This window comes from Glandiceps talaboti, chromosome 21, assembly GCF_964340395.1.
Source record: "Glandiceps talaboti chromosome 21, keGlaTala1.1, whole genome shotgun sequence".
Classification (NCBI taxonomy): Eukaryota; Metazoa; Hemichordata; class Enteropneusta; family Spengelidae; genus Glandiceps; species Glandiceps talaboti.
Genome location: NC_135569.1, coordinates 3,973,025 through 3,988,215, shown reverse-complemented (window position 1 = coordinate 3,988,215; position 15,191 = coordinate 3,973,025). Strand labels below are relative to the sequence as shown.

The 15,191-nt window shown below is 38.0% G+C and overlaps 1 protein-coding gene across 1 annotated transcript; it reads left to right on the top strand.

Moving 5' to 3' along the window:
• Positions 1-373: 373 nt before the first annotated feature.
• Positions 374-10,729, top strand: LOC144451328 (mannan-binding lectin serine protease 1-like). The gene is made up of 11 exons (XM_078142134.1): positions 374-526; positions 2,369-2,624; positions 3,349-3,526; positions 4,019-4,141; positions 5,499-5,692; positions 6,243-6,402; positions 6,584-6,757; positions 7,455-7,640; positions 8,717-9,003; positions 9,373-9,739; positions 10,016-10,729. Exons 1-11 carry the CDS (start codon positions 507-509, stop codon positions 10,201-10,203), a joined length of 2,133 nt encoding a protein of 710 aa, XP_077998260.1. The 5' UTR covers positions 374-506; the 3' UTR covers positions 10,204-10,729.
• Positions 10,730-15,191: the final 4,462 nt, after the last annotated feature.

Genomic DNA, 15,191 nt, shown 5'->3' with positions numbered 1-15,191 from the left:
GTGCACCAAATTTTGTTTGCATTGAGGCAGCCGTTTGTTTAGAAAAATGATGATACAAACATACAGACGTACACACACACACACACACACACTGACACACACACACACACACACACACACACACACACACACACACACACACACACACACACACACACACACAACACACACACCTTTCATCCCTAACCTTCCTTACGAAAGATAACAACGTAGGAAATTTCAGAAGGAGAACGCAAGGAAGCTAAAACTTATCACAATTCTTGACCACAAACTCTCTTCGAATTCCGCTTTCAGTTACTATTAAAATAGAACTTCCGCTATGTTGGGAAAATAGAAGTGAGAACGAAGTATAATGTTTCACTGTCAAAGTTCACTGATCATCTCGATTGCAACAGTTTTTGCTGTTCGCTGACGAGGGGACACAGGGTTGACCGATTCTCAGTTTTCTATTTTTTGGCGGGCAACACTACACTACATATTTACTAAACGACGTAAAGGGATCCAAAATGAGGAGCGGCGTGTGGAGGTGAGGTTTAACGTTGAAAAACTTTTACATTCATAATTAATACGTTATCCAGTAGCAATAGCTACCCTGAGCCATACCATCGACTCTATTTTCTCCAATAATGGCCGTGTTGTTTTCGTGATGACTTGCTTGAATATTTTCTCTCTACTAATAACCTGTAATTCCGCGTTATCAAAACACCAGAGCACATGTATGAACTGTTTGGTTACTGACTAACTAACGTCATATATTTCTCAGTAAAGCACTAACGTCTACGTGTTATAAGAAGTCATGTGACGTCTAATGGGATGTGCTCTGTATTTAACAATAGTTGTCAATATATAAAGTTGCTATGAGTTGCTTGGATAGAGTTTTTTATAAGACAGCTGTAGATAATTTACATTGTAACGTGATAACTTGACTCAGTATTCGGACACAGTGAAGTATGTGTGCATGCATGTGGTGTGTGTGTGTGTGTGTGTGTGTGTGTGTGTGCGCGTGCGTGCGTGCGTGCGTGCGTGCGTGTGTGTGTGTGTGTGTGTTGTGTGTGTGTGTGTGGGGGGGGGGCTGTTGACATTATAATTGTCTGTTCCAAGCTTAAGACGCATCGTACATCTCGCCATGTATTCGCACAGGGGGTTTGCACTCCGTATTCATGATCAGGGGAGTGGTTGTCACCTGACCGTACCCTATCTTCATCATTAAAATCCTTGTAATGGCATGGTGTCTTTGTTCTAAAAAAATCACTCATAATTAAAGAGTTTAACTTGTCTTTCCATCATTTCACAATGAAAATGTTATTTCAAATCTCAGACCACTAAAAAGATTTTAGTGGTCTGAGTTCAACTAACAAGCCTAACGTTAACAATATAAGTGACAGTCGTCTCACGCAATACATCTTAGTTGGAACCGGAATTTCGAAATTCAACCATAGCTTAACATACATATTTTCGGCGAACAACTCGTAATGTTACTTTCAAATGAAACAACCACGGAGTTTCTCCCTAATCGCGTGTAAGCGACGTAGAATTATTAAACGATTATCAGAACTCAAAGTTAACAAAAATGCCCCCCCCCCTTCCCACAGTGGCGTTCCCCCTCAGGGGCTACAGTCCAGATTTGGGCCCCCTCAGGGGCTACAGTCCAGATCTGGGTCCGTATATATCTACATACAAATTATATTGTGGGTGTCGACATATACATAATAAAAACAATTATTTTCACATATAGATTATTATGGAACTTGTTAGTATAGCCAGATAATCTACAGAGGCAAAGAAAAACAATTCTCGGAAATGTTGTCCCCTGTTGTGAAGTACTCGTAAAATGTCATGCTAGTGAAAGGGAAGTATCAATGTGGTATACTGTTTCATATCAAAAGTTCAAAGGTCACGATAGAAATAACCAATAATGTCTTCTACTAAGGGACTATCGCACAATGTCACACAAGCTCAATAAAATGAACTTTGTTCGTTTAGGCCAAAAGCCCCCCCCCCCCCTCCAACGTACGTGCACACACAGACAAGTAAGTCTTACTTGTCTGTGGTTCACAAGTGTGACGTCAACACGTTAATATGACGTCACCATGATGAAAATTGTAGCGGTTACATCACTACAATCGATGCTATTTAAAAACGTAGTGAACACATCAAACCCAGAACTGTCTAAATTTGGTTAGAAGTGCGAAAATGAAGTTCAGCAATTGCAATGATGCCAGATCCCCTCCTCAATTTTGGCAAATTTAGTAAGAAGAGTTAGAATCGATAATTGATCCAACTGAGTTCTGCATGATTATGTAGCTAGAAAGGGGAGGTGGAAGAACGTATGGTGTGTCTCCCCTCAACATACATTATTTCCGAACAGGTTCAACAAACTGCAGGGCACCATTCCAGCTCTCTGCGTACTAATGCATTTCCTGTGTGTGACGTGTACAGTTAACGCTGACGTCACTTTGTCAGGTCTTGGTGGATATTTTGAATCACCCAATTACCCCCAAGGATATGATGACAACCAGGAAAAGGTCTGGAATATTGAAGTACCATCTGGATATCGCATTGGTCTCTATTTCTCCGAATTCGATCTGGAGGTGACAGAAAACTGCGAATATGATTCAGTGCAGGTCAGTTGGGAAAGGTTCATTGCAGAATTTGATATTTTCAACCCGGAGAAGGTCCATGCCATTAACCCCACAGTCATAAATAACATCTATGTCATAATTGGAGATTAATGTGAGCAATTTGATGTATGATCTCATCTATATTCATTGCTCAATGTGGACGAGCATGTTTAATTACATTTTGAGCAATACATCTATACGCGTGGCATTAGACGCTATCACAGCTTGCCTACTTTCGCTAAACTATTTGTTTTGACCATGCATTTACAACATTTGCGCTAATATCCTAGTATAGTACGACCTCAACGGTTACAGATGACCATCGCTGGCTACATTCGCCGTTTGTAGCAATTATTTAGCAACCGTTGAGGGCGTGCCGTACATGGAGACTGGACTTAAAACTATAGCAAGCATAATGGCACATTTCCTATAATCACTGTGATACAATGCACCATTGAAGGGTGAACGTTAATTTGAATCATTCTGTTATCACCTAGAGCTAGAGAGATTTCGAATTACATATGTTTTATATCATGGTTGGGTAATTTCTCCAGCCCCAGTTGAACCTAAATTTTGGTCGGGGCATGCATCCTCCGTAGACCAACAATACCTTAATTACTGTAGTTCACTGAGACCATTTACTGCGCAACCAGCAAAAATTTTGTTCAGTTCTAGTACTATAAAATACTGAGATCCTTCAACACTTTTGCATAATTTGGTTGATTAGGTAACTGCAAATAGTGAAGAAATCACAAGACTCTGTGGGAGAAAGGACGTAGACTTACCAAAACCACTTGCAGACCTTATTGTTTGGTCTCCTAGCAACCGTATGAGAGTGGTATTTCGTTCAGACTACTCAAACCCTGAGAATTACATCGGTTTTAAGGCACATTACTACGCAGAAGGTAAGATTATGTTAAACAATTTTAGGAGTTTTACATCTCTTGGAACAATGATATTCACACAAAGCTACATCCTATCAATTTTCATTTCCCATAATACATCGCTCCAGTGTCTAGCCTGCCATAGATCCTATCGTTTAGCAGGCTAACTTAGACCTTTTGACACTAGAACATTTTGCGATTTTACAGACTTCGGCTTGTTTTTAAGCACTAATTTTACGAATTAATAATCATTTTGCATTGTATATGTACAGTGGAGAATTTTAGTCACTACCTATTTTCACATTTTTGATTTCCAGCGAAAATAAGTCTTTAGTGAGAATTTCCAGACTGACCGCAGTAGATCAAGCCAGATCTGCCAAATTTTAAACTCCGCTATAGAGAGGGCGCTCGATACCATGATATACACTTGATACAATGTATGGATGAATTGCATGCAGCCTCGCATATTGTTCCCCTTTCACTAAATTGATGTTTTGTACTTGTCATTAACAGATATTGACGAATGTAGCAATGAGAATGGTGGATGTGAACACTTCTGTCATAATGTCCCTGGTGACTTTTACTGTTCATGTCGACCAGAATTCATACTGGACACGGACCAGAAGATATGCACAGGCAAGTTATAATTACGTGTTATGTAAGGGAGCCTTCAGTAATTACAGGCGGGAGAAATCTATTAAGGTGACCCGATACTGTTTTCAAAAAAAAGTGACCCCCACAAACGAGCATCGCCTTTCTCTAAAACATGACCCTGTTAGTTTTTTTGTTAAACTGTGGTGTAATAAAATATACCACTCCCAGAGAATCGATTGTATGTGCCTGTGTGCATGTAGACTGAAAGATTGGACGTTGTTGGCGCTGTTAAACACACGGCTGTATCATACACAATAATGAAAGATCTTTCAGGCCCTCATACTTGACATGTTACTAGCCATCGATTACATGTAATGTCTCTCATTATCTAGGACACTCAAATACCGTAATGATAATTGGCCAAAACTAATTGTTTCAGACAACACCATCAAATTTAAATATTTTATTATGAATGCATTTACGTAGTTCTTCCCTTTCTTGATCTGACGACATATTTCGGCTGCCATTTCAGTCTTTCTATTGTATATGTGATTCCGCGGACTAATACAAATTCGAGTCGGTAGGCGAGAATTTGTAGTCCGCGGAATCATACGAGGCACAGTATGACATAAAACTAACATTGATTTCATGGGATTATATATTTATCACATAATTAAGTTTTTCCACATATTTCCTCCATTGAATTGAATTTTACGAATACTACATCTTTTCATCGCACTTTATTCTTCATCGCGTATCAAAAATGGCGTCCGATGGCTATGCAAATTACGTAATCGCGTGACCTGTTGCGAGGTCAACCATACGTGCAGGTACGTATACACTGTACGTGTGCCGTGGTTGCTCGACCAAAATGATTGGTTATGACCTAGCGACCCTAGCGATGTACATGTTATATCAAATTTAGCTGTAAAACGTAAGTAAACTTGTCTGAATGCGATTTTTGTTCCGACATTTTAATTACTAGTGTATATTAGCTCAGGATTACGTTCGCGTTCGGAGCTTTGAGCTCGATGGAAAATCAAACCGGCTGCGAGCCTACATACGAATTATTATCGATAATCTACATGATTTTTAGATAGAATAAAATCTGTTCAATAAAAATAAAAGTACCTCTGCGTATCGGACTCATGCCACCCAATGATGTATGTAAAGTAATGTGTGCATTTACGGTTTGAAAGTACATAATTATTACGACAACGTGATCGTAGCATAGCAGGAACACTCGAACCGAGAAAAAAGTTTGGTAGAACAGGGATGATATGCGTTTTTGATCTGCCCTGTTTGACGTCACACAGTAGAAGATATGCACGTGCTTATGTGATAAACATATATACTATATATGTAACTAATTTCTTTTTTAAAAACCGTCATATTTCAGTGGAATGTGCTAACAACAAGTTGACTGGGATCTCGGGAGTTATTCAGACACCAGATTATCCGAAGCTGTATCCGAAGAATTCCGAATGTGATTGGACCATCGATGTTGAAAAGGGCTACGTCATCAATTTGGAATTTGAAGACTTTGATGTTGAAATTCATCCCGATGAACCGTGTCCGTATGATTATGTGAAGGTATTATTTAGATAATGTTCAGTCGATAATTATATTAAATTTTCCATATTTTATTTGTTTGTTCCTTCAGCAAAAGTAAATGCGAGTGACCTAAGGGGTCTTGTCACTACGAGTCGATATACGAGTTGTTACATAACTCTTGGGTCACGAGTATTTTCAGTCTGAGTTTAGAGAAATATTTGGAAATACACAGTAAAATTATTCCTCCTCAAGCATAATTTATGAAAAATCGGCAAAAATATTGAGAATTTGGAAGGTTTTAAGCGCCACTGATCCCATGACGTAGACATTGTGTTGTGTTGTCTTGACACAGATCGACCATGTATAAGGCCCATATTTTTTTTTGAATGCCTTCAACCTGGCTTGTATGACTCTTGACAAAGTTTAGTATGATAGGGCTGAATAACCCGACGTATCTTACAGTCTAGACGAACTTCTGAATATGACCTGTCGTATTGAAATTCTTGAATTATTGTTATTTCTTTAAAAATAGATTTTTTATAACATTCCACACGTGTATATATTTCATTCATTTTTTTTTAATGTTCAGATATTGTCCGGTAATGAGATACTAGGTCCATTTTGTGGAGAGAATGGCGTTGACAACTTACCAGCTACCATAACATCTCCCAGTCATGTGATGAAAATAATATTCCATTCTGATGATTCGGGCGATTTAAGGGGTTTTAAGGCCAGGTACAGTGTAACAGGTAAGATGCTAGGTTCTTGGTTTATTTGTCCGTACTACCGTTGGCCGCGTAACACTGTGCTAATAAACTGCCACTAGTTGCAACTGTCCTGGGGACATTAATTTTCATTAAGCAATTTATCGTGCACGGCGTTCATGCTTTTCGTCTTAGCGTTTATCAGCAAATCTTTTCTGTTTACCAGCGCAACCTTGTCCAACGTTGACGGCGCCGCTCCATTCTGAGATGTCCGGCAGTAATTTTGTCTTTAAAGAGTATGTACAGTTCATATGTAACCGTGGTTACTATCTGGTCGGTTCTGAAACCCGGATGTGTACTGAAAATGGCACATGGACTGGAGTACAACCACACTGTCAAAGTAAGTCATATGTCATTAATAGAGAATTAATGTATTAACTACATAACACAAATCGCAAGACACTTCACAACACAGCACATGTAGCACAGTACAGCACAACACAACACAACACAACACAACACAACACAACTCAACACAACACAGCGCAACACAACACAACACAACAACACAACACAACACAACACAACACAACACAACACAGCACAACACAACACAACACAACACAGCACAGCACAACACAGCACAATACAACACAATACGACAAGGCAATCCTATGTTGAATTACATAAGATTATCAACACTCGCGTGTTCAGGACAAACCTTTAATACAACATTACCAGACATTTGTTTTTATTATTAATATTTCAATCCTTACCCGACCTGGCCTTTAAAAGAAAGTTTTAATTTTATTCAAACAATGAACATGAATATCTCTGTCACTATTTGTTGTGCGTATTCATTTCCTTCTTTACATTTCTAAAATTTGGTATAATTCGGAATAATTCGAAGTTCAGTGGATAAATCAAGAGAATAACAAAAAATATTGGGAATGATATTTTAACGAAAAGTTATCACCAAATTAGTGCTGTAGTCTCACAGCCAAGGTAGTAGGTATTTGAAGACCGAATATGTAGTCTTAATTTCCATGTGTTACACTATGTGTCTGACCCCCTCTTCCCTTCCTCTCTATCATTAGTTGTGAACTGTGGTCATCCTGACAACATCACAAACGGTTATGTTAGATCTTATAGTGATAACAATTTCACTTATACCAATGTTGTGGTCTATGGATGTGATGACTTTTATGAACTGGATGGTTCTAGTTTTCGAGAGTGTGGGAGTGACGCTCTATGGTCAGGTGTGACTCCCTACTGTAAACCAAGTGAGTACTACTACTATTTTCTGTAATGTAGCCATTGTAGTTCTTGATTACCATATTCTGCAAATGACAGTGGAATTTTACTGATTTGTTAACCATGTTAACGGAAGGATAAAACCAGGATACACAGTTCCAAATAAGTAAATTTACCAGATGTAAAGTGACTAGTACCTTCCATTTGATCATTGTTCCTATACACTTTGTTTATCATCAATGTGTATACTAATTAGGTGGGGAAAAATAATTGTGCACATGTGGTTCCGATGACATGGCCTAGCCTAGCGCCTCAGAATTGGCAGAGCTGAAGGCCAGAACGTAAAATGGGTGTACTACCGACATTGTCTGGACCTAGGTCAACATCTCCACTCCACCACATCACACCCCAATAACTTACCACATTGTTGCCCGTTTATCCATATGGCACCCACTCCACCACATCACACCCCAATAACTTACCACATTGGTGCCTATTCATCCATATGACACCCACTCCACCACATCACCCCCAATAACTTACCACATTGGTGCCTGTTCATCCATATGGCACCCACTCCACCACATCACACCCCAATAACTTACCACATTGGTGCCCGTTCATCCATATGACACCCACTCCACCACATCATACCCCAATAACTTACCACATTGGTGCCCGTTCATCCATATGACACCCACTCCACCACATCACACCCCAATAACTTACCACATTGGTGCCTATTCATCCATATGACACCCACACCTCTTGTCACATCACAATTCACATTTGATTCCCTGCATGGTGGTCAGCAGTGATTTGACTGATTTGTTCTCATATTATAGCACAATGGTGGCAGCAGTGGGATATTACAGTAATGGTATTTGGAACAAGTGACATCGATAGGAGGCTAAAATAAAAAAATAATGCAACGTTAGATAGCACAATGTGTCCAAGTAAATTATGACCCCTCCCTTAACCCCCCAACCCCTCCCCTGTGATCATCGAAGGCTCCTCGAGAATCAGAGTTCTGACTTTTGTTTTTAAACTGGGGTCCTGTCGTTTACATACCCACCTAATTATATGCTTTAATTTCCTTCTGTAGTATGTGGAGAGACATCGTTCCTACAGAATCCCAAGTCACGCCTCCGTATCCTTGGTGGACAGAACGCTGTAAAAGGTTCCTGGCCATGGGTGACATTAATCACTATCTTATCAAATAGAGCTATTTGTGGTGGTTCACTCTTGAACGAAGAATGGGTCCTCACTGCTGCACATTGTGTAACAGAGCAAGATGATGCCAGACTGAGAGGAATGTTGTTGCCGTTGACACATTTTAATGTCAGTCTTGGGGTCCATAGACGAGCATTGGAAGATCAGCACGTTCAAAAGGTACAAAGCAATAACTTACTTGTTTATATCTCGAGTCCCCAAATACAACCAAATGTAACATATACTGAATGAATGTGAATGTGTTGTATATGTGAGTCATGTGCGTCTTATGTTTTGTTATAATGGTACAGTTACATTGTGTTATGTTATGTTATGTTATGTTATGTTATGTTATGTTATGTTATGTTATGTTATGTTATGTTGTACAGTGTTATTATACTGTCATGTGTGATAATTTGTCATGGTATACATAATCAGCGAAATGAAACGAAACATAACGAAATGTATTATAAGCCCATGTGTCACCCATCCACACACATTAAACTGTTTATAACGATATTTTTGTTGTTCTTTTCCCTCTCATCATAGAGACCTGTTGCCGAGATAGTCCGTCATCCCGATTATGATTTATCGAATTTTGATTCCGACCTGGCACTCCTTCGTCTTAGTTCTCCCATTGATTTTACTGACTATGTTCGCCCAGTATGCCTACCTCCTACGATGACGATTAAAGAGGATGGTTCTGAGGAAACGTGGGAGATTGAAAGACCTCCACCTGAAGACGACTTGGCTACTGTCATTGGATGGGGAGCAACGTTCAACAGGGATGTCAGAGGCTCTGATATTCTCCAGGAAACCTTTGTTCCATTGGCGAATCACTCAATTTGCCAAACAGTCTACAGAAGGTCAGAGTGGGAGGTGACGGATAACATGGTCTGTGCTGGATATCAGGGTGGTAGGTGTAATGTTAATATAATGTTTTATGAAATTTTATGATTTGAAAATTTGACTGACACTAAGAAATATAATGAGTGCATGGTACCGGTAGGGATTGGGTGGGGTGGGGTAGGGGTAAATTCAGTGTTTAGGACGCAAGTATTAAAGGAGACATAGATGGAACCAGATACCTTAAAGGAAATAAAGGCATTTTCATGAACTTTGGGTTCTGTATAGTCGTCATGACACGGTTTTTACTTCATCTACAATTACATGATTTTAAATTTTGTTTCAGGTGGAAGGGACGCTTGTCATGGTGACAGCGGTGGACCTTTGATGTTTGAAGATGAAGAAACGTTCCGTTATTATGTGTACGGATCGGTCTCGTGGGGGCGCCCTGATCAATGTGCTGACGAGGATTCATACGGCGTGTATGCTCGTGTTGGCAACTTCATCTCCTGGATTAAGGAAACCATTAAATAGTCACGATAGATAAAGAAATCTACGTGGTGTTAGTAGTCTTCTTGCTATACTACAAAATGCTAAGATTTAGTTGAGAGATTTTACATCATATATATTCAGACAATAATCGCATATCTTTTGTTTTAGAAAGACAAGTTAGGATTTGTTTTGGTACTTTTAATCTACAACTATATTTTTTCTACTTGGAAATACAATGTAAAAGAACATACATCAAGTCTAGATTTTTCAAAAAAGTATGAATGTTGAACTGAACTGAAATCCACCATTTCACTGCAAAGGATCATGGGAAAATGACGTCATATCATACTCGTTTTGAGTTTCCCACCTTGTTTGTGTTTGAATACCGTTTTTCAAATACTACAGTAAATGTACTTGATCGTTTCATCAGATCTAGTGATGATAATTATATTTTTTTCAAGAATAATCAATTTTCTATTGTAAGCTCATTAGTACTGCAGTTTACAGACTATCCTCATATATATTCGGAATATTATTAGACAGAATAAAGATCTGATAGCAAGCATCATGATGTCGTTTATTCTGTGGTTCTATAATGTGTTTGCAAGTTTATTAAAGGGGCATGCCACTCCAGTAAATAAAGGTATTTACATAAACTAAGTTTTGGTTCTGGAGAGTCATTTCACGATTTCACTTAGTCTGTAATCAGATGCAGATTATATTTTGTTGTATTCTTAAAAAACCTTCTAAAATATGTTTTATTAAAATACTAATTGTGTGCATATACATAACCTATAACATACAATGTGATAGTTAGCATGTACAATGCACATACAGAACATGCGCTACTCGCTGAGAATTCGAACACATAAAATATAATCCGACTTGACTTCATGGAACGTCCCACACACCATGTTATGTTTAATTTTATTAATTTCAATGACAATAGTATTGAAGATAAATTACAAAAAAAAATCAAGACGTCTGTTGACAGTCTAGATTCCACAATGAGATATCACATAAATTTCCCTCACTTGTCAAGTAACACCAAATTGATACTCTTGTTCATCTCTGTTCTAGCAGCGGTACACTGCGACTGTATATTCCTGATTTTTTCTTGTTGCCTTCAGATAAAGTCATGAATACTTGTTCATCTAATGCTAAGACCCATGAGGCAACAGTTTACTGCTGCTAGAACAACAGAGGTGAATAAAACAGTTTTAATTTGATGTTTCTTGGCAATTGAATGAAATTTATGTGATGTAAAATCATGGCATGACTTTTCACAACCAGTGGAATGAATTTCAAAATAGCTATTTTCCGGAGTGGCATTCCCCCTTTAATGTTTTGTTCGTTGTGAGATTAATCTTTAGAACAACTGAGCTTCTTAGGTTCAGTGGTGCTATAGGCATGGAAAAGTGTCAGCCTGTCTGTCTGTCTGTCTGTCTGTCTGACAGTGTATGTCTGCCTGTACTGTGCGTGCGTGCGTGCGTGCGTGCGTGTGTGTGTGTGTGTGTGTGTGTGTGTGTGTGTGTGTGTGTGTGTGCACAACTAAAAGTCAAAGACCGTTGGACCAATTGCCATGACATTTGGTGGAATTTGTTCAAATCAAAATGATCTTATTGCCAGTGTGTGATTTGAGTGATTTTTGGTCAAAAAACTTTGATTTAAAAGTACATCAGTGATATGCAAATTAGGGCTATGTCTTTTTGGTCAAAAGTCTACGATTCCAAAATTAGTGAACAGATTGGGCTAAGATTTGGTGGGAATATTCTAAGGGGTGTTTAGATTAAGATATATTCTTAACGTGATGATCCCCATCTGTGATATGCAAATTAGGGCTAAAATGTGTCGTATTGGTCAAAAATCTATAATTCCAAAACTACTGAGCAGATTCGGGTGAAATTTGGTGGGAGCATTCTTAGGGTGTTTAGTTTAAGATTTGTCCATGACGTCATGATCCCATCATTCTAACAGTCGGGCTTTGCAGATTTATGATTTCTTATTGAGCTAGACGGAGTGAAGAGAGATTTTTAGATTCGACGCCTTAGACAGCATCTAGCCCATCATTAGGTTGGTAAGCCATCTATAAGGTACTCTCCGAATCTCACCGGTAACTCCTATATTCGATTGATTGCACCGAAGAGAATATAAAACAAAAATAAACTTACATTTAATGGTGAAGATCAATTCAAGCACATCCAAGGCATGAGAATGTATGTGAACATCTAAACTTTGGTAAATTAAGACTTAAAAGTTATGTTGCTTCTAAAATAACGGTTGAGTTCAAGTTTAAAGTTGTTCATTTCTCTTGGGTAGAGGTATCGATTTCTCACATGGTAATTCCCCGTCGGAGTAACATGGATTATTGCAGGAAACGAGACTGTCTAATTCTAATTATTAAGTTATTATTAAGTTTTGATCAATATATTGATTTGATATCGCATGTTTTGTCCGCCTTCTTTCATAGTCTGAAAAAAAAGAAGGAAGCAATTTAGGGAAATTAGTTGTGAAGGGTATTCGCCTAACTTTTTGTCTATAGTTCAATGTGGGCCTGAGAACCACCTTATAGCCAAAATCTTCTATAAATTCTATTTCAAGACAATATTTTTGTTTCTTGACAATGTGTAAGAAGAGCTCATGGCGAAACAATTTATCGAGATTAAATAAAGTCAATGATACTAATTTAGAGATACAAAATAGTTTCCATTACAAGTAAAAACCGTGTTTGTCGGATAAGAACTAAAATGGTTCAATATCCCCATCCTCATATTAATAACACTTGGCACAGCATGTTGGAAGTACAGAGACTTGTATTACATTTCATTATTTGATAGGAACAGTTATATGGCCACTTTACATGTATACACAATAGTTTAGGTTCACAGCCAAATTTCCAGTTCCCGTGACATTTCATATACACTAAAGAGGCCATAAAACTGTTCTTCTCAATCCATGATATAATACAAGTCTCTGTACTTCCAACATGCTGATCCAAGTGTTATTAATCCAATTCAGTTGTTTACTTTCCCTGTTTGTAACAGGTTCCGTTCGTCCATGGTCTGATGTCGACAGTTGTATAATTGTCTAGTTTACGTGTCACGCCACAACGTATTGCTATAATTGGAAAATAAAGTGGCTTTCGGAGAAAACAATGATGGAAGTTGTAAAATGATATGCCATAGGGGCACTCTAGCATGGTACTTCCTTGTCCCGGTTCAAGGAACACGTAATCAATCTGCTAGTATCCGAAGTCATCATGGGATTAAATTCGAAAGGGTGCGGTGAAGTATACCCTATTTTAGCAAACCGGACAACCTATGCGTCATGTTGTATTACTTTGATTGTAGTACCTTCCTGGGCTTAACCATCATAAGCAAAACGTGAATTCTACTTTCCTTTCTGATGGTGAAGCAGATAAGAACAGATTTGGGTGGAATTGTCGTATTTTCTGTTCGTAATTATAAATTGTTTTTTCTGCTTATAAAGAGAATTTGTTGTCAGTTTATAGTACCATGAGAAAGCACGATAAGGGTAAACAAAAGTGATCGAAATTTATTTTGCAAACGAATATTTGGCACAGAGAAGGAGAGGTAACATAAAAAATGCTTTTATTTTAGCTGATTCCACTCTGGAATTTAAAAATATATATATTTGCTTAATATTCGCAGTTTATTAGAAATACTGTCATGTTGATCACGTGATAGCTTTCCAGCCCGAACTCAACATGGTACCTGTAACATCGACAATTTTAACCTGCTATTGTACTGTTTGCTAACAGATAAAATTGACCACGTCCACCAATTAATAATTTTCTGTGAATATATTGTCTGTTGATGACAAGTAAAATAAAAATACCCCAGTTGCAGCTCCCAGTTGCAACTACTGCAGTTTTAAGGTTAAGGGTGTACTACTCCCACCCCGTACTTTACACTGCATACGTCTCTGACTAACTTTTCAGCGAAATGTTACATAAAGTTAGATGGGGCTTGGTCTAGTGTTGCATTATAATTTATTGCATTATTGTTACGCAAGCCACGGCCACCATCGGTTTAGTGATTTTGAATATACATTGATGAACTTTTGCAAAGAGTTTCCGTTTCCTTGGTTTTGTTTCCCAAATTGAGATTTTTTTTATGTCTGTGAGGAAATTTATTTTATAAAATTCCTAACGTTAAACTAGTCAATGTTTGTTTGTTTGTGAGTTTGTCATATAATATGGCCCTTTATAGTTTTATTTAAAATGGAATCAATACATCATTGACAGACAGGCGGACACACACACACAGGCACGCATACACGCACGCACGCATACACGCACGCACACGCGCACGCGCACACACATATTATATACATACATACATACATACATACATACATACATACACACACACACACACACACACACACACACACACACATACATACATACATACATACATACATACATACATACATACATACATACATACATACATACATACATACATACATACATACATACATACATACATACATACATACATACATACATACATACATGCATACATACATACATACATACATACTATTACCAACATGAAACTAAAAATCAACGAAAAGAAAAGAATAGAAAAATAATAAACAAACTAAACACGAGGCAGGGAGTGAGAGGGGCAGAGAAATAAATAACTAATAGTTAGTATAGTGTCCCACTGTTGACAGAAACTATTCATCATCGGCATATTTAAATAAACAGTTTCCTCAAACTAAATTTGACATCTTTAGACGCCAAAACACGAAAACCCTCGGTGGTAATTTGACTCTCAACACAAACAATTTACGATAAGTAAAACATATATTGCAATTTCCGTCATAATAACGAGATGCTTGATGTCAACATAAATGACATAAATGGCTATTATTTTATTTCGTCGAAAAATTGATTAACCTTCACAGCGTTTGACTCTGGATTCTCGATACGTGATCTGATATCGTGCGAACGCTAGACCTGTAACGGATACGCCGAATATCTACAAAGTGACTGTACG